General features: G+C 39.7%; 1 protein-coding gene across 1 annotated transcript; it reads left to right on the top strand.

Moving 5' to 3' along the window:
* On the top strand, positions 1-9,778 carry LOC139468639 (hydroxyacyl-coenzyme A dehydrogenase, mitochondrial-like). Its single transcript, XM_071250760.1, has 8 exons — positions 1-126; positions 2,367-2,495; positions 4,462-4,619; positions 6,045-6,171; positions 6,796-6,885; positions 7,654-7,726; positions 8,614-8,730; positions 9,392-9,778. Exons 1-8 carry the CDS (start codon positions 10-12, stop codon positions 9,511-9,513), a joined length of 933 nt encoding a protein of 310 aa, XP_071106861.1. The 5' UTR covers positions 1-9; the 3' UTR covers positions 9,514-9,778.
* Positions 9,779-19,812: the final 10,034 nt, after the last annotated feature.

The following is a 19,812-nucleotide window of genomic DNA, read 5'->3' as shown; positions in this document are numbered from 1 at the left end:
TTCACCAACATGGCATCGGTCTGCAAAGTCGTCACTCGGCAACTGTCTACATCAGTGGGACGCCAGGGTCCTGTTAAATATCTGACCGTTATTGGCAGTGGTTTAATGGGCTCAGGTATTGCTCAGGTACGTGTGTGAGAGAATAACTCTAAATCAGCGATTTGCAAACCTGCACACCGGCGACAGCAAACTGCACCTGAACTGAAATGTACTTTGAACCCTGATTGGATGTTGACCTGGCAGGTAGCCCACACAAGTAGCATATGCGTTCATATTACACTGGTATCCTTTCTTTAGTCTAGAACTATTTGTTGAAGGAAAGAAAACAAAACGATTCACTATTTAGCCCGAGGTGATAGATCATACGTTCATAAGTAAATTGTCCGGTACTGACTGTGAATTAATAAAAGAGAAATATTTAGGGATTTTGTATGGAGATTACATATTTTTCAGCTATAGCTGCAAATCCAGGTATTTTTAAATCTATGAGCCTCGATATTCATTAAAGACAAACACCTTGCAACAATGTCATTTTTTGTTGCAAACAATTTCATTCATTTTCAAGTGTGAAGTGTATATTCTCAGTACTTTTTTTAAAGAATTTTCTGGGACAATTAATTTTTTTATAAGATCCCCTAAGGCATGTCATATTCAATGATAATTTGTTTCAATCCAAGATTAGCCAGTGATATTCATCTGATTATAAGCACCATACACGAGGTACATGTATAAGAGAAATATTGTTCAATGTGACATGAAACACAACGGAATAAATCACTCAAGCCTGTGATATGATTCAGTAGCTCAGTCTGCCACACTTAGGGTTACGATGTCGAGACTAGGCATTCAGTGTAGCAACACACCACCACCTGTCTGTTGGTCTGTCGCTGAAAGTGCTGTGTGTCTGTCACTCTGTGTGCGCGTGCGTGCATGTGATTCTTTAAGGCCATTCTCCTCTCTGTAAATAATTGACAAGCCAGCAATATTAAGGATTCACAGCATCTGGGTACATTGACATTATCTCCCAAATCACTTCATCGCCTCATCAATCCTATTCAAATCAGATCTAAGTTTTCGCTGCCGCTAAACAAAGATCTGAGGACATCCCATTACAGGTCACGTCAGAAGGACCTTTCGCGAACTTTGACTGATCACTGAAATGACTAACAAGAAGTCAACATCAGCCAATTAGAAAGCAGCTTTCTCAAGCTTTACGGCACTCATTTCAACCTGGCAGCTTCCATTTCAGGCTACGAAAAATATGTTTAGTTACACAGTTACACCGTACAAATTTTGAAAACTGAACAAACGAACATTCCGGAATGTCTAGTATATGGTTGAGATTGTATTGTATAACGCGTCCTCTGTTCAAATGTTTATCCCATGGAAGCGAGAGACAGACAATAAGTTTGACAGACAATAAGTCGTACAGGCCGTAACTGTCATTCGGAATACCCTGTGTTAACGTTTTCGAGGTTGCATGATCAGAAAACACATTCCAACTGTCACTTTCATGATCTGGTAAGCAACGCTTTGATTGGTCGGATGAAAGGTCGTTTTGACGTGACCCGTAATAGGATGTCCTTAGATCCTTGTTTAGCAATAGTGAGAACTAAGATCTTATTGCCTCATATGATAGCATAGTTCTGGTCAACTTCTAACCTGATAATCAACTCATAGAGATGAGATGTGACTGGATGTTAATTGTTTTGGTGTCTTTATCTGTGAATTTATTTCTTAAAATGAGGCATACAATCCGCAGTAGTAACAGGGTGAAGCTGATGACATTCCATAAATTGGAAGAGCAGAGCTCCAGATAAGCTTTTGGTGTTGTGGGTATTTTACCCATGCATTTTAAAATCATTGGGTATCAGTAATTCTATCTGGGTATTCAAATTTCTGTTACCCACTAGTTTTGACACAAATGGGTATTTAAGTTAAATATTTAAAAACACTATTCATCTAGTCCCTGCAAACTGGTGTCGTCTGGGTTCAAGAGCTTTATAGGACTCAAAAATACCACGTTAGTTCCACAAGAAAGTGTGATGGCAAATGATCTTGATGTAACTGTCATCGTGGAGTTTGGCAAGGTTGACGGAATGCCCGTTTATGATTTCAAAATAAGTTGCTGATTTGCTATTCGAATACGCAGGGTTACTTCACAATATTTTGATGATACGCATAAGTTTTATTTTTGTAGCGTATCTGTAATGTTCGTTGCGTATTTGATACGCTTGGATTTTATTTTACTGCATATTTCTGCATTTCTGATGCGTATTTTACACAGATATGCAGCTTATCTGGAGCTCTGAAAGAGTTTACATCAACATCATGTTGGCCTGCAGTGGAGTGGTTGTGTGTTGTAGGTAGCAGCTGCAACTGGACACCATGTCACGCTGGTGGACCAGACGGACGACATCCTCAACAAGTCCGTGGGAAGCATGAAGAAGAGCCTGGAGAGAGTTGCCAAGAAAAAGTATGCAGACAACCCCAAGGTATGACCGATAATAAGGATGTATGGACTTGATGGCGTTACATAAAATAGCTACGCGATAAATCGCATAGAACAATAAGGACCGAAGTGTGTTTTATTTCACTATAAACATTGTTCTATCATGATGTAATGTCTGGAGATTTGAACATGCTTGCAACTTGATGACATTGTATAATGGACGACGTTTTTGAGAGGGAAGCGTCTAGAGTTAGTTGTTACTTATAGATTTAGCTGGACAACGCAGATGAAATTAATGGCCTAACGGTTGCACCCATAATTAGGAGAGCTATGACAATCAATATTGGGAGAAAATGTGCAGGTGATCGACATGAAAATTGTGAGAATACCAAACAGAACTTCCTGTACATAAAACTGACTTGTCCAACATTGCCGAGGTCGGTTTCTATTGTGGGAGTCATGATTATATTAATACCGGTAAATGTTTTAAAAGCTTGTACAATTTATTGTCATCCTTAAAATGTCTGTACAAAATGCTTCGCCCATCATGGTTTATTCTCCCTGCAGTGGTTTATTGTACAATAATAACTCCCACTTGTCATTTATTTCTTAAATAATGTTTGATGTGACATCACTTGTCACGTCAGAAATGACCAAGTTCGCACATTATGTTACCTCAGAGAGCAACACAATACACAATTATATTTCACCGAACATTAGCCTTTGGACATGTTGAAACTTGTGAGAATAAATTTGTTACATAGTCACTAGCAGGGTGTACATGATTTTACAAGCAATTTGTATCGATGACATGCATCCACCAAGGGTAGAAACTAACATTTTTAGTCCACTAGTCGTTATAATGATAACAGAGAGCAAAACCCCTTAAAAATGTCAAATTTCTACTAGTCCTTATGATACCATAACTATTGGACAGTTTGGCAAGGACTATAGGACTAGTGCCAATTGCTAACCCTGCATCAACCAATTAACCTTTTACATCAAGCATGGGTTGCTGAAGACCTATTCTACCCCGGATCTTCAGAGCTTGTACTCTTCAAGACTGATGGTTGAGGTGTTTACATAAATGTTAGCCTTGTAAAACCCTGCAACCCCCTGTTAGTAACACATGTAACAGATTTATCATTTCATCTGTTCACAAGTGATGAAATAGGAATGTGAGACAATATCAGATCTGCCTTATAATTACAACCGCCAGTGGTTTCGGTAAGGTAACTCAACATGCAAACAGGGTGAATGACGACACAACAAGCAGACGATGTTAGTCCAACTTGTATGGGAGTTTTGTGACAGAGAAAGGTGAATCAGGTAGCTGGATTTATTAAGAGTAATGAAAATGGATTTTACGAGTTGAAAGTTTGTGTACACACATCAACCTTTGGTGACATCAGTGTTTGAAATGATTTTAAAACCCAACAGGACAGTCGGGCAGGTGATCTATAAATGTTGCCTGCCCATCTTCAAAGTTACCTGCCTGCATACAGACATTATAGATATTGAAATATCGTGAAAAAATAAGAGGCAAATAGTGCCTTGTTTCGGTTGAAATAATGCTAAGAAGTACTTAATCTATGAAGAGTTATAATAAAAGTGAGGGTGGTGGATAGCCTAGTGGTTACAGCGTTCGCTCATCACGCAAAAGACACAAGTTTGATTCCCCACATGGGTTCAATGTGTGAAAACCATTTCTGGTGTCCCCCACCGTGATAATGCTGGAATATTGCTAAAAGCCGCGTAAAACAATACTCACTCATTATAATAAAAGTGAATACGTAAGTTGGGTGAAAATTATCTTCAGACTGTCGAGCAGGTAGAAGAAAATTTCATGCAGCCCGACAGAAAAGTTACCAGCCACGGGCAGGCAGGCAGGCAGGCAGGCAGGCAGTTATTTCAAACATGTGGTTACATGATGTATAGGAGCATACAGCTTGTAAAATCCCATACACCCGGCTGCTGACACGTCACTCATGGCCTTCTTGTTTGTGTAGGACGGGGAAGAATTCATCTCAGGCGTAATGGGCCGCATCTCAACAAACACAGACTCCTCCAAGGCTGTGGAGAAGGCTGACCTCGTCATCGAGGCCATTGTGGAGAACCTCGGGGTCAAGAAACAACTGTTCTCAGCTCTGGATAAAGCTGCACCACAGTAAGGCCACTCGAAGACTTCACTCAAATACTTGTTGTGACAGATATTGAAAGATATTGTTGTTTTTCTCGGCAGCTATTGTATTGTAGAGGACATGATTGTGTTCTAGGATTAATTTTGGCAGGTTCTTCACGGCGGACATCTTCAGCATTTGTTCATTTGGAGGACAAAAAGAGTGAGTGAGTGAGTTGGGTTTAACGCCGCTTTTAACAGTATTCCAGTTATATCACGGCGTGTAAGCTTAATGTGGGAGGAAAGCCTGAAGTGATGCAGGTCTCAGACGTTTACCACTTCGGTGAAACCCACGAGCACGGGTATGGTGCTGACAAACCTAGAAACATAATCGGGGTGAACCAGGATTCGAACCCACAATCATAGGTTTCTGGCGTGCCCAAGGGACGCGACTTTGCACAGCGAATCACGGCGCCTTAGACAACTTGGTCATCAACTTACATCATTTGCATATGCCTCACTACGTTACCTAAACACGCCCATCATTTTCTTTCGTGGTGTAGTGGGTAGATTGTCTGCCTAGAACACAGAAGGCTGGTGGTTCAATCCTTGGTTGCGTCATACCAAAATATGATAAAATATGGTACTCTCTTTACCGATTCTAACGCTTGGTTATTATTTTGATAGAAACAAACAACTACATTTAAATTGAGAAGGAGCCCCGAGATGGGATCTGAACCTATGGAAAATCTAGACTTGATCCATTTAGGACTGTAGCATTACAGAAAGGCTGGTGGAAAGGAAAATCATATGACTCAGTGACTGGGAGACACCCTACTGTTACCCTGCCTTGTGCCTGGCATTAAGGGCATGAAGCAAGGACTAGCCGGTTTGGATATTATGTTAAGTAGCAAATGTTATATTTGGGATAACACTTTCTGTGTAAAGTACAGATTCTCGTACTTTTTTTAGTTAAGTCCTGTCTGGGACTCAAACCCACACTGCCAGAGTGAGGCACCTAATCGCCAGCACACAAAGTCAGCGATCTAACCCACCCAGCCACTGAGGCTTCCACAAAATGAAAGTCCGACAACTGGTAGTCAAGATTATGTACACTGTTGACCCTTTGACAAGTGTAAATTGGCACGGCTCAGCTATGAACACACAAAGCCATTTAGAAAGTGGTCAAATGTAACAATTTTATATTTGGGATAACACTTTCTTAGTGCTTACTCAGAAAGTGTCATCCCAAATATAACATTTGTTACATTTGACCACTTTCTAAAAGGCATTGTGTGTTCATATGTCAAGTTGGTATCCATGCTACTCTGCAGCATGGTACCTCAGTGGGCTAGAACTATAAAACGGGCACAAGTCTAGACTAGTAAAAGCTCCCCACACACGTGTATAAAATGTGCTATATGAGGGAAATAGTATTGACTGTGACGTTCACCCCCATTTCGCCTCTTTCAGACACACGATCTTTACCAGCAACACCTCATCCATCCCCATCACCGATATCGCTGCATCAACGCAGAGGAGGGACAGGTTTGGAGGACTCCACTACTTCAACCCTGTTCCAATGATGAAGCTCCTGGAGGTGGGATGTGCTTGTCTTCATACTGGATCATCTTGTACTGGAGCTCTTGCTTTTCAGTCTTATTCCATTGTACAAAAGAATTGCTTTTCATGGCTCTCTTACAGGGCTGTGTATTGGCTGCAAAAATTGTATTGTAATATATTGTGATACAGTTCAATCTCATTAAAATCAGATCTTAGTTCTCACTGTCGCTAAACAAAGATCTGAGGACATCCCATTAAGGGTCATGTCAGAACGACGCAATCTGCAATGTCAACCAGATGTCGATTTCGTAACGCAATTTTGATTTGACTATGCATAGACTTGTTAGTCAAGCCAAAAGATCAACTCCATAATTCTAGCCTAGTTCAGCAAGGATGGAAACTGGACTTTTATAGTCAGTTAACTCCCTTGTCTTAGGAAGATGATGACCTTGGGTCAGAATCCTAGATTCACCTTGCTTGTATTCTCATGGGTTTCATGTGGTAAACACCTAAGATCTACCTCACTTCAGGTATTCCTTCAACATCAAGCTGACATGCCGTGATTTAACTGAAATACCATTCAAAGATGTATTAAAAAAAACACTAGCTCATGCATATGGAACTGGTGACTAACTTAAGGAATTTGTATTTTTGTTTACAGGTTGTCAGGACATCAGAGACAAATGACGAGACATTCAACACATTGATGGAATTTGGCAAGGCCATGGGCAAGGTCACGGTACCATGCAAGGTAGGGTGCTCATTTGGAAATTAAAATATGATTGACACATAATAATTAAATACAGGAAATATCAAAACTATTAACAGCAGATGATTGCTTGAAGAAAGTAAGACGATCTTCAGAACATGACATATCACTCACTGTAAGAAAATTGATATGTGTGTGTTCAGTTTATTGATAACACATTGGCCATTGATGTCTCTAGTAAATGGGGATACTTTAAAAGTGCTGCCCCACTTTGTGCTTGGACATCTCAGGGATATATCAGGTATATCCCCTTTAGAATCCTTAGACTTATTTGTGGACACATTGCTCGGTCCTGTCAAGGGGCAAGGTTATTCTCAAGGTCATAACCTGAACGAAATTTGGTACATGTCAACCTTGGATGGGGACTTAAGAGACTTAAGAGGCATGAGAGACTTAAGAATATAGGTCAGTGATGGTCATATGGAAAGTAAGTTTGCAATTATCACTAGGATGCCTTTTCTAAAGAATAATTCTTTTTGACAAGTTATGAAATTCTTACAATATTAGAAGGTCACTGTGACCTGTGGTGAAATCGCGGATACAGCATGATGTGGTTGTGGCCAGCTATTTTCAAGTTCATGGAACTCTCAGAAATTCATTTTGAGGGTCTTAGGCTGAACACTTGATCTCCAAGATTTTATTGATATAATTGCCCCTGCTGTAGGGCCTCGAGTCTATTATGGATGGGATGCAATGTTTTGTGTCTGGCAAAAGCCTGCACTCTACTATTGATAATATGTTCTATTTCAGGACACAGCTGGATTCATTGTGAATCGTCTCCTGGTGCCCTACATGTTGGAAGCAGTTCGCCTCGTGGAGAGAGGTAAATCATGGAGATCTTAACATGATTCATTCATATATTCAACGAATCACCAGTATCAAATTAAACTTGTCCTTAAAATCAGAGTCTTGTGGCCAAGCAAACTGTTGAGTGTGTCACATGGAGATGAATCACCCTTTTACTGTCAACCACTGATTTGGCTGGTCCAGTCTTCATTTCATTCATACTCTCATGAAATACTTGTGATCCTGCAATCTATGTCTTCAAAAACATTCAGTTACTCATTTCAACATCTCAGTGCCTATCACAGAGTTTGTTACTGTTTGAATGTGTCTAATTTCCGAATGTATTCTTATACCCTGACTGTTGTTGTTCTTCTTCACATACCTCCCATGATTCTGGTTAGAATTGACCTTTAGCAGCCCAGGGCGGTGGGGTAGCCTCGTGGTTAAAGCGTTCGCTCGTCATGCTGAAGTCCCGGGTTCGATTCCCCACAGGGGTAGAATGTGTGAAGCCTATTTCTGGTGTCCCCCGTTGTGATATTGCTGGAATATTGCTAAAAGCGGCGTAAAACAACACTCACTCACTCTAGGAGTCCATGCTGGGATCAGGTGGTCCAATTGCTGAGATGCTCAGTCACTGGATTGTGTGGTCCAGATTTAATTAATTACAGACTGCGGCCACATAGCTGGAATATTGCTGAGTGCGGCATTTAACAACAAACGAACATCACATACCTGGAGCGGGGAAGCCACCTAGTGTCCACTCGTCACACACAATCCGATGGATATTGATGTTGCAAGAATAGCTATGAAAATTGATAAGCTGAGTCCGTCCCTGATCAATCAATCAATCAACCAACCAATCAACCAACCAACCAACCAACCAACCAACCAACCAACCAATCAATCAATCAATCATGTCCCCAGGTGATGCGGCCCCAAGGGATATTGATGTGGCCATGAAGCTAGGAGCTGGCTATCCCATGGGACCTTTCGAGTTGAGCGACTATGTTGGACTTGACACCATGAAGTTTATTTTAGATGGTCAGTATCTGTGTAGTGAATATGCTATATTTTTTATGTTGTGAGGGTCTCAATTTTTTGGTTCCAAGGGAAGTCATTCTAGATGGAATGTTGTGGGCACATTGTCCAAATCCATGTAGTTCCATGTTTTCCTATTAACATTCATGGTAGATAGCGAGTTTCAAATAATGATATTAACTATTGTGAGTTACAAATGATGAAATTTCAATACCTAGAACATGTATGACTGTCGATAAAATTAGGCAGACTACATGATGAAAATTGACTATAAAGAAAATTTTACAATGTTTTCGGACACAAAGTGGCTGGAAAGTTTCTGTCTTGTATTTTAATATCACATTTATTGTATCTAAAAAGTTTCCACTTTTTAACTTGGTAGTATTGAGATTAACATAATGTTTTCTTCTTAGTGTTATGTTGCCTGTAGATTTGATGGTCGAGAATTGAATGAGTGACATTGCTAAATTTACATCTGAAACTTCATGGCTCATGGTAGGGTCCAATATAAATTCAGCCCCATGAAATCTACAGAACACATAAGTCTTATTGGGTGCTGTTTTTCTTAAGAAAAACACAATTTGTTCCCAGAAGGACTTGATTTCATTTTGCCTCATCAACCTTTCAACCTTTGCTTTGACCGATGCTGTAACAATGTCCACAGGTTGGCATGAGAGGGATCCTGACCATCCGTTGTTCAAACCTAGCGCCCTGTTGAACAAGCTGGTGGGCGAGGGCAAACTGGGCATGAAGACCGGGGAAGGCTTCTACAAACATAAGAAGTAGACTGACTGGACCTGTCTGAAGATGTTGGACATAATATAAAACCTTCATTGTATACACTATTGGACTATGGCATCATGTTGTCATTGTCTTTGATTCTGTTTGCTGATCACTTCTGACAATCATTATGATGATTACTGGTGTCAATGGCGAGTGCTCCGTGACATGGAGAGGTTGTGTGAATGATTTATCCAAAGTGGTTGTTTTTTCTGTCAGTGAGTTGCTGTTTTGTATATAATAGTTTAGATTTCATATTAAAATCGGAATATACGCTACATAGAATTTGTTCTGATATACACACAAGACAAATGCCACACAATGTTGTAGACCTTCAGTGTCATTTAACAATACTTTTTATCTTTGTTCTAAAGGCAATGAGAAAGATGTTTGCATTACATCTTCTTGAGACTCTAAAAGTAAAGTTTCCACCCTTGCCTAACTAGGTTTGATTATCTTGGCCCGTAGCGCCACCAGTGGCTATTACGAGTTACATGTGTGTGCCTCAATGCCCCCCCTTATTGACCAATCTGATTCCACCTCTCATATCACTTGCATTTGCTTCAAACAAAATGGCGGCACCCAGTCAAGACGATCTGATCTATGATCAAGAAAAATATTGTACATTTTTTAACTTATCCTATCTCAAACTATGAACTTCTTCTTCTTCTTCTTTCGATCCTTGTGTGGAAACGTCCCAAACCAAAGTTTCCATCTTCTAAAACCATTTCGCCCAAACACCCCTCGCATCACTAGCGTCTCCACCCAAACAATTCGGTCATGCACTGCAATCCCCTGCACCGTGAGGTAAGCGGTTTAATCACCAGACACCCAATGCAACATCATTCTCCATTCTCTGGAGACGTGATATCAAGTAGAGAATACAATTTTTGTTTTTTCATCGCTTTTGATAAGTTTCCTCTTATATATTATCAACATTTACGCTATGGGGACTGATCAGAATTAAGCGTCTGCCCTGTAAATGCATAGTGTGAGATAGGATAAGTATAACAGGTCTTTCCTTGTGCATGAAATCACGTAAGCACATTGATTAAAAACATTTTAAAAAAAGGAAAATATCTGTTGAGGGTACATATCTTTTGCAAATCCTGCAGTCGACCGAAATCTGATGTTGAAATCCTTGTTTAGGAACCTGATAAAGATTTCGTTATGCGATTTTGATTGGACTGTATACAGTCAAGTCTCGTTAATCCGACACTCGTAAATCCGACAATCGGCTTCCAGACTATTCCAGACTATGCTCTTAAAAGTATTTTGAATAAGTCATATACAGTTCGTAACAGTTGTTTTGTGTTGAGCTTTAGAAGTTGCATGATTAGACAACATATTCCGTTAACAATGTAACATAACAATATGAATATTTCATTTATATTTTTTTATTATCACGTGTTTGTATCGTTATCTTTCGCGTAGTTGTCCGATTTTCGATCACGCACGTTGATACAAGTTAATTTCGTTTATCCGACATACTCGTTAATCCGACATAATCACATGCAACCAACAATGTCGGATTAACGGGACTTGACTAGATTCGTTAATCCATAATTGCAGCCTAGTTCGGCAAGGGTGGAAACTGGACTTTTACAGTCAGTTAACTCCCTTGCCTCGGGAAGATGTCCATATTCAAAGGCAGCAGCGCACAGATTTGTCTGGAAGCATTTGCAACTCAACTGAGACCATCTACTTGTGTGGACTCTTTCAAGAGCAAGTTACAGACCTTTCTCTACAGAAAATACTTCTGCCTGTAATTTAATTGCAGTAGCTTTGTCGATATATTTGTATATACTCTTACAACAAAGTAGGGGATCATGAATGTCAATACCAAGTATTAGGAGTGAGTGAGTATGGTTTTACGCCACTTTTAGCAATATTCCAGCAATATCACGGCGGGGACACCAGACATGGGCTTAACAAAGTATTTGGACAAAGAAGTGATGGAAGACAAACATCCCATTCAAGAACGTTAATGTCTATATAACTTTACACCAAAACACATCCTATAGTTTGCACGTATCGCACGCAGAAGACAAACACACACGTGCGTAGGGTGTCATTCCTGATTTTGACTCTTTCAAAATTCCTTTTTTTTTTGACGAAATGTCTTATGTAAATTGTCTATATATTTACGTGTATTCTTATCCATACATTTCTTGTAAGCCTTTGATTCTTGGTGACATGCCAGATTATTGAAATCTGTTTTTGATTTTTTTAGACGCCTTTTTGCTTTATTAAATTTCTTTCGAGATCGTCTGCAATCTATTCCGAACCAATGTATTGTCAACGCGCATGTAGTTGACGGGGAATTAGCTCTTGGGTGAATAAAGGACAAAATCGACATCACTGTCCCGGAACGCTTTATGCACAACATGTAAACAATAAACAACAATTGCACAATGAGCGGAATACCTGCTCTGACAACACAAACACAGCGATGAGCGGACCTTCCAGCTCAGGCGTACAAGAGATGAGCGGAGCTCCAGGTCACCGCAGGGCGTTTCCTACGAAAGTTATCATCTAGCCAGTTTGATTTAGTGCCAGTTTGAAAACTAACCAAGTATTGAACACACAAATATAACATTTGTTACATCAACCAAGTATTCTTTGTAATGTGCAATTTCACTACTAGGTAATACAACTTTGCACAGATTCAATAAATATATCACCAAAGGTTCTATGAATTCAGGAGTCTGGCTTGGAGGTGCGACTCAGTCCCAAATAATGATAATGAGTAATGGCATAAAAAGTACGAATTAAACATCTCAGCAACTATTTCGCATAAAGAAATTTGAAACCAGGAGTCTAACTTATCGCGCGTCTCAAGCTGTACTTGTGGGTACGTTTGCCCTTTTAAGTACAATGGGTGCTCTTCCCGTGTCCTTAACGGAGCTTGCCCATATGTTTTGGGTGCTATGCCCAAGGAAAATAATAATCCTTAATTCCGACATCAAAATTCTGAAATGCTGAATACCGCTGTGCTGTTAATTACTTAATACTGACATAAAATATACATGTGTGTGGGTGGATAACCCAAGAAAATCCCTAATCTGAATTCAAAGTCCAAGACAATACATTCAATTTTGTACCAAACTGTGCACATTAAAAACTTGTAACGAATGACAAATTTGGTCGTTTAGATTTTTGAAATTACGAGTCTAACTTTCAGGTGTGACTCGATAACCCTACAGCTTAGGTTGTCTGGGCCCTAGCTGTATCTATATGTCTGGCGTGGCCTAGAGACATTTCCAAGATTCCCTACACAATAACTTCAAAGATCTAGCTTGACTAAACATGGAATTGGAGTATATTGCACATATAAAAAATAATTTTGGAAAGACACATTTTGGCATTAATATACTGGCTTTGATTAAACATACCTGGTTGCACTTATCAACGGTCACACAATATATATCCTGGATTGAGTCCATGTAAGTAAACACAAATTAGTAAGTCCAAATGAGATACAGTGTCCATCTTGTAGGTTACTAGATCGGGAGTTAACTCAAGAGTTACTCCAGTCGGATTCTAACACCAGTTGTTAACTCGCATGTAGTTGACGGGGAATTAGCTCTTGGGAGAATAAATTACAAAATCGACATCACTGTCCCGGAACGCTTTATGCACAACATTCAAACACAACAACAATTGCACAATGAGCGGAATACATGCTCTGACAACACAAACACAGCGATGAGCAGACCTTCCAGCTCAGGCGTACAAGAGATGAGCGGAGCTCCAGGTCACCTCAGGGCGTTTCCTACGAGCGGCACATCCTGCTCGAGGTCGTCCCTATGCCAGCACTCGGAATACCATGCCTGATTAACACCGTAGTAACTGTGTAATGGTAGCACATATATAGTAATGAACAACAATGGACAGACAAAGAGACAACGACGTTGCTTTGGACATTGGACATGTGGGCGTGATTTACCAACACAGTTCATGGGATGATCAATTAGGGCAATAAATGCCATACGATAAAAAGCAGTAGTTAAAGGGAAGTGATATGGTAGTCCAGGCTGACTGACAGTCAAAATACAATGAAATGTTGGTGAGGATTAACAACGGGGATTAATGTCTTATAAATAATGACAATCAAGATACGGAGACATATACATGTCATGGCTATAGGGTAATTAGCCTTTGCAATCAAATGTACTTCAGACAAAGGTAGTCGTAAATCAGTTGCTATAAAAGTATTTAACACTGGATACACCGAATGTTGCTCGTGCAGCGAAAGCAAATCTGTTTACACACGGCGGGTCGCCGTGACCTGATCGTGACCTGATCGTGTCTTCAAGATTCTATTATCGTTGAACATTTATATTCTTTACGTGTATATCCGATTTATCAAGGTTGTAACTTTAAGGTTTGTTATAGGCATTTATAGGCCTTTACATGGATTACTTACAAGAGGTATAACAGCGCAAATGTAAAGGTGAGTGGGCACGTCTGAGTAGAGGGGTGGGTGCTCAATATCATTTAAATCAGAAAAGAGATGAAGGCACATTTGCGAAACAATAACATAATCGAGAACACTTTTAGCTTTACATGCTGTTTTACCTATCATTTTATTATTTCCTAGACTGACATTACCGATAAACAGATTTAACATTTTACAGATTTCAATAAGTTTAAAGTCAAAGTTATATATTCTTGTTTTGTCCCGTATTGCTCTCACGCGTGGCAACCCAAGTGCATGGAGCACAAATTCAGGATTAAGTTTTGATCTCATTTCATCAATATCCAAATCAAATTCTTCAATTACTAGTATGTGTTCGTCAAGAATTTCGTAATCACATAAGTTATTTGTCCTTGTATTAAAATCGCCAATTAAAATGACATGCAAATATATTGACATAATGTTAAATATTGGTTGCTTATTTTCATTTCAAGGTCATGGGGACAAAAAAAAATATGCCATGCAATGGGGAGGGTCAATATTTTCAGTACATTAGTGTCTCACAAACGACAGGCGGAATTGGAACCGATACAATCACGTTTACCGTGAACCATTATTTATTTCTGGGAGTATTTTGAACTAAACGTGAAAATAACAACAATGTCGTTGCGTATCGCTCCGTCCATCTTTAAACGTTAGCCCACCCCCCATTGTTTTGTTTTGTTTGTTTGTTGTTTAACGCCGCACTCAGCAATACCCATATTTGTACTGGTTAGTGTTGACATAGTAATCTAATTTCTTATGTGGTACCGGCCATTTGAAATTGTTTTAGGCTAAACATCTTGCGACTCGGGGCAGACAAATTCTTCTTTTCAACAGCCTGAAGCATTTTTATTCAAGCATTTTCTGGTATAATACATGTTTTTCGATAGCACCTCATACACCCCTGTCTCCATTATCAAATGGTCGACACTGATGCAAAGACTTACCTTAGAATCGGTTGATACTTCCCATATTAATCGAGGATGCAGGTTCAATTCCTTTTGATGGAATTCCTTATGCAGGCGCACACCGTTTAAAAAGCAAAAATAAATCAAAACCTGTTATATGCAAATTCCTCTCTTACAAAGACAAATTCAGAGTGTTTTTAAGTGCTAGAGATAAGTTAAAGAAGAATGAGACCCTACGAGTTGGAGAAGACTACACACTGAAGACACGACAGACTAGAGCCGGACTCATCCACTACATGCTGGACGCTAGAGGTGAAGACAAGACAGCCTACTTATCTTATGACAAGCTCATCATAGGTGATGATATTTTTATATTAGACAGTAATGGAGGATTACAACGTGTGGGCAGTAAATGAGAAAAAAATTCATCGACCCGTAGCAGAGCCCGTCACCATTCTCCTGCGGACAGGGCGGATAGCCCACCTGGCCCCCAGGGGAGGGGTGAAGGGAGACGAGCCGAAGGCTCTTCTTCTCTTTCTTCTCTTTCAGACTACGAAGACCACTGAAGTACCAGCCCGAGTCACGTCAACTGCCCCGTCAACAGACAACGCCTCTCAGCTCGACATTTAACATAAATGTCTGCGCTTGGAATGTGCGGAGTGGCGGAGTGGCTGTGTACGTGAGGAACTCACTGTTATATTATGTTGAATAAATTCATTGCACTCAGCAATACCCATATTTGTACTGGTTAGTGTTGACATAGTATTCTAATTTCTTATGTGGGACCGCCCATTTGATATTGTTTTAGGCTAAACATCTTGCGACTCTGTATTCTTCTTTTTTTCAACAGCCTGAAGCATTTTTATTCAAGCATTTTCTGGTATAATACATGTTTTTCGATAGCACCTCATCAACCCCTATCCATATTATCAAATGATCGACACTGATGCAAAAATGTACCTTAGAATCGGTTGATATTTCAAATATTAATAAACTATATTAATAAACCACTCGTAATGAATCCACCATATACATAAGGTACATAAGTAATATTAATTTTGAGACTTGATATTATAGTACTTCATTTGTGCTACATGCAAAAATTATCTGTTGCTTTGTTATTGAGTGCTGAAATATATTATATTATTCCCCTTGCATTTTCATTGAAGTAATAAATATAAGTTATCTCGTACAGATGAATTGAATAGAATACACAACGAACCCGTTCTTATTTCGTTTGGGCATTTAAAGTTTGGGTAAAATGATTAATACTCTTTATGTAGACGAACGAACAGCCTTAAGCTGTATATTACTGACACAAATAAACGCACATGACATAAACAGGTGAAAACCTTAACATTGGGTATTTATTAACTTCCAGATGGTATGTACTCGAAAATGGGCAAAGTAACATTTTCATCTTGACTTTTATGATAAGTGGTTTGAAATGATTTACTCGTATAACAAGAAAAAATATCTAATGAGCTTAATGTCCCGAAATGATATCTAGGGAGAATGCCTCAATGAACTTGTTCTTCTCTAAATATCTCAACATGGTATTGTCTGTTATGCAATAGAAAGATTTGTTGCAGGACAGCACATTATCATCGGTCGAAACATTTTTTCAAATATGTCCATGAATTTAGTGAAAATGAAAGGCCATATTATCCGTCCCCGGACTACATGTACGTTTGCAGTATCTTGATATGCAGTAGGGCACAAGGCCATCGTTGATAAAATTCCAACATACAAACAAGCTGTCCAATAGGTCTTGTTACAATGCAGGTTCCCGAAGAGGAGGTCTAGTTTGGATCATGTTGAATATAGATGCTCGTCTCTGACGCCTGTAGTACGCTTTGCAGAATAGGCGCGTCAGTGCCACCTTGAAAGGTTTGTAGGTTCCCACATAGATGAATACGTTCCACAGGCTATTACTAACCAAAGAAAAAATTGCAAATCTGAAGACATTAACATTTTCATGACCATATATTAACTTCCAGAATATGGTCACTATCACTGGGATATAGGATAGACAGTATGCGGCAGCGCACAGAAGCACCATGAGTGGAAATTTGAGGACATCCTTGCTGGATATCGACAGTGCGCCTTGCGACGTGATCCGTTTACTGGCGTGCTTGATGTTTTTATACACCGGCACAGAGCATCCTATCACAGTACTAAACGGAATGATGAGAACACAACTAGTTATAAATGTAACCACAGCAGATCTTTGATCAACATATGGGAGCCAGATTAGAGTGTTCAAGTAGAACTTTGTCACCGTGAACATCATAATGAGGAGGTGAGAGACGTTGAGCATCAAAGAAAAAATAACTACTAGAAGATAATTCCGTGTAACGGCAATTCTTGGATACTTCATTGGAAAACGGATCGCTAGGTAACGATCCACAGCAACCATACAGATATTGAAGCCGTTCTGACACACTATCAACACCAGCATACACGCAGCTACTGGGATAAGGCTATCCGGGTATGGGAAATAGTTCAGAAATGTTGATGGTGCTGCAAACACAAGACAGAAGACACCCAAGGCCAAGTCCCAGCTGGCCATGAATGCAATCATCCACAGTGTTGGCATATGTAGTTCCCTTGACTTGAAAATGACGATGACGACCACACTATTTGACGTTATTACTAAAACCGACACAATGAGGTATGACACTCCCAGAAATAAGTTGTCTCCTGACGATGTGCCATTGCTTGAAGAATTCATATTCATAATAACCGGTAACAGTCTCAGAAAAGGAACCTTGATATCAGACGTTTTCATCAGAGTCGATGTTGCTTGATCCTTATGGGTGGTTAGTTATATACTGTCATAATATTGTCATATGTTGCCAAGAAACCGACAAATTTATACATTTTTTGCTTACATCATTATTTAGCCAGTATGATGTACAATACGCAGACTGAGGGAAATCAGTGTGAAAATGTCAACTTCGCGCTGTTGTGCTTAATTAAAAGTACGGATGTTATGGTAACTATGTGTTTGTAACAACGCATAAAAGCGTTATTATATTAACGAGGAGCCTAAATGTTCACGACCGGAAAGCTGATTGGATATTATCACCAGCCGGGTACAGAATATATGCGATCGTTAGATTAGTTGTGGGGAGATCTGTTTTGTAATTATTATACCGGTATGGATTCTATGTATGTCATGTGTATGGCAAGTGGGGCGGGTCCTACCTCCACCCTCAATCCGACATCGATTGATCTTTGTAGCTAATTAGTGCTAATTAACCAGAACAGTATTTGTCTCGCCCACCGTCACTCATCTAACAACAATTGCATGCTGTAGATTATTTCATAATGTTTGTCAGCAGTCAGTCTAGATGTCATTAATCATTCACACATGCGTATAGTGTAATGTAACACGTTAGCAAGTGAGACGGATTCACAGCTGGCCTTGCCGATTAATCTTTGTAGTGCTATTTCAACACCAAAACAAGATATTGTGAGTTGGAGAAAATAGACTATTAATATGTTTTCCATTGATTTACATGAAATCTGTGCTTCATGGAATTACTGGGGTACAGGTACGATAATTCAGGACATCTATGACATCAATGTTATTAGGTGCGTCTGTGTATGCATGTATCAGGAGACAGGGTGACAAGGTCTATAAGGGTGGAATGTCAATATCGGGTGTGGCCACCATTTGCGTTGATACAGGCAGTTTTAAATTTCAACCAAAGATTGGCCAGCTTAGCTAGCGTTACGGGCTGGTTCTGGTCCTGTCGTTGGCGTCGTTTCATCACATCCCATGAGTGATTGTGTGAGTGAGTATGGTTTTACGCCGCTTTTAGCAATATTCCAGCAATATCACAGAGGGGGGACACCAGCTTGATGCAATATAAGGCGTATCGCTGGACGTCGGGGCCGGATGTTTTCAGCCACAAATTGGTCTCAACCCAGAAATTATCCGAGATGTTAATGTTCCGTAGATGCACCAAACCAATATGGCTGTCTTGTTGACGTGACGTCACAGGTGGACGTCCAACCCGTGGCAAGTCGTGAGTGCAGATACCCTCTCCAAAGAGATAATATTGTGTTTCGATGAATATTAAAATGCCTTGCAGCTTCACGTTATTTACGTTCCTACAAAAGTGTGTTTTTGAGCATCCGATAACTAAACAATCCGTGTAATGCTTTTCACATAAAAAAACACGCGTAAAAGTATCATGATCCCAACATACAGGCAAACATCCAAATAGTGCGCCGTGCATTAACATGTTCGTGCAAATTGTGAATCACGACCTTAAAGTGCAGATGTCTTCATGAATATGTATTGAAAGATGTATACTTTAACTTAGGATTACAACGACATATGAACCACAGTAACTGTTTTCCGTTTAGAATAATACTTCATATTCTAGCTCTCTGTGCCTTGTCGCTACTGGGATAATGGTAGGATTACGTTTTTTTCCATTTCACACCACGAAAACTCACATGGTAATACACGTTTATATTTCACGCCCCTTGCCCAAAAGAAGTTTATTTATATGTAAAATGTTTGGTTATTAATTTATTGACATGAACAAATTAATCATATCTAACTGTAAGAGCTCGCAATATCCACTATGATTGTGGGTTCGAATCCCGGTTCGCCCCGATTATGTTTCTAGGTTTGTAAGCACCATACCCGTGCTCGTGGGTTTCACCGAAGTGGTAAACGTCCGAGACATGCATCACTCCGGGCTTTCCTCACACATTAAGCTGACACGCCGCGATGTAACTGGAATACTGTTAAAGCGGCGTTAAATATAACTCTCTCACTCACAATATCCACTAGAAAGAATAGATATAGATATTTCTGTGAAACATTTGGTCAAACCAGAAACCAGACTCCAATAAAGCAGAAAACTATTACACATTCATGAATTTTAAATTTGCGAAAAAGGACTTGGTTTC

The sequence above is a fragment of the Haliotis cracherodii genome, unplaced genomic scaffold (assembly GCF_022045235.1).
Source record: "Haliotis cracherodii isolate W230 unplaced genomic scaffold, xgHalCrac1.p SCAF_2, whole genome shotgun sequence".
NCBI lineage: Eukaryota > Metazoa > Mollusca > Gastropoda > Lepetellida > Haliotidae > Haliotis > Haliotis cracherodii.
Note: the sequence above shows the minus strand (reverse complement) of the source record. Positions and strands in the feature narration are given on the sequence as shown.

Bases quoted from the DNA above. Each gene is read 5' to 3' on its own strand.
- LOC139468639 (XM_071250760.1), top strand. From the start codon at position 10: ATGGCATCGGTCTGCAAAGTCGTCACTCGGCAACTGTCTACATCAGTG. The intron at 6,172-6,795 runs GTGGGATGTGCT...TTTTGTTTACAG, and splicing joins CAATGATGAAGCTCCTGGAG to GTTGTCAGGACATCAGAGAC. The intron at 8,731-9,391 runs GTCAGTATCTGT...CAATGTCCACAG, and splicing joins CATGAAGTTTATTTTAGATG to GTTGGCATGAGAGGGATCCT.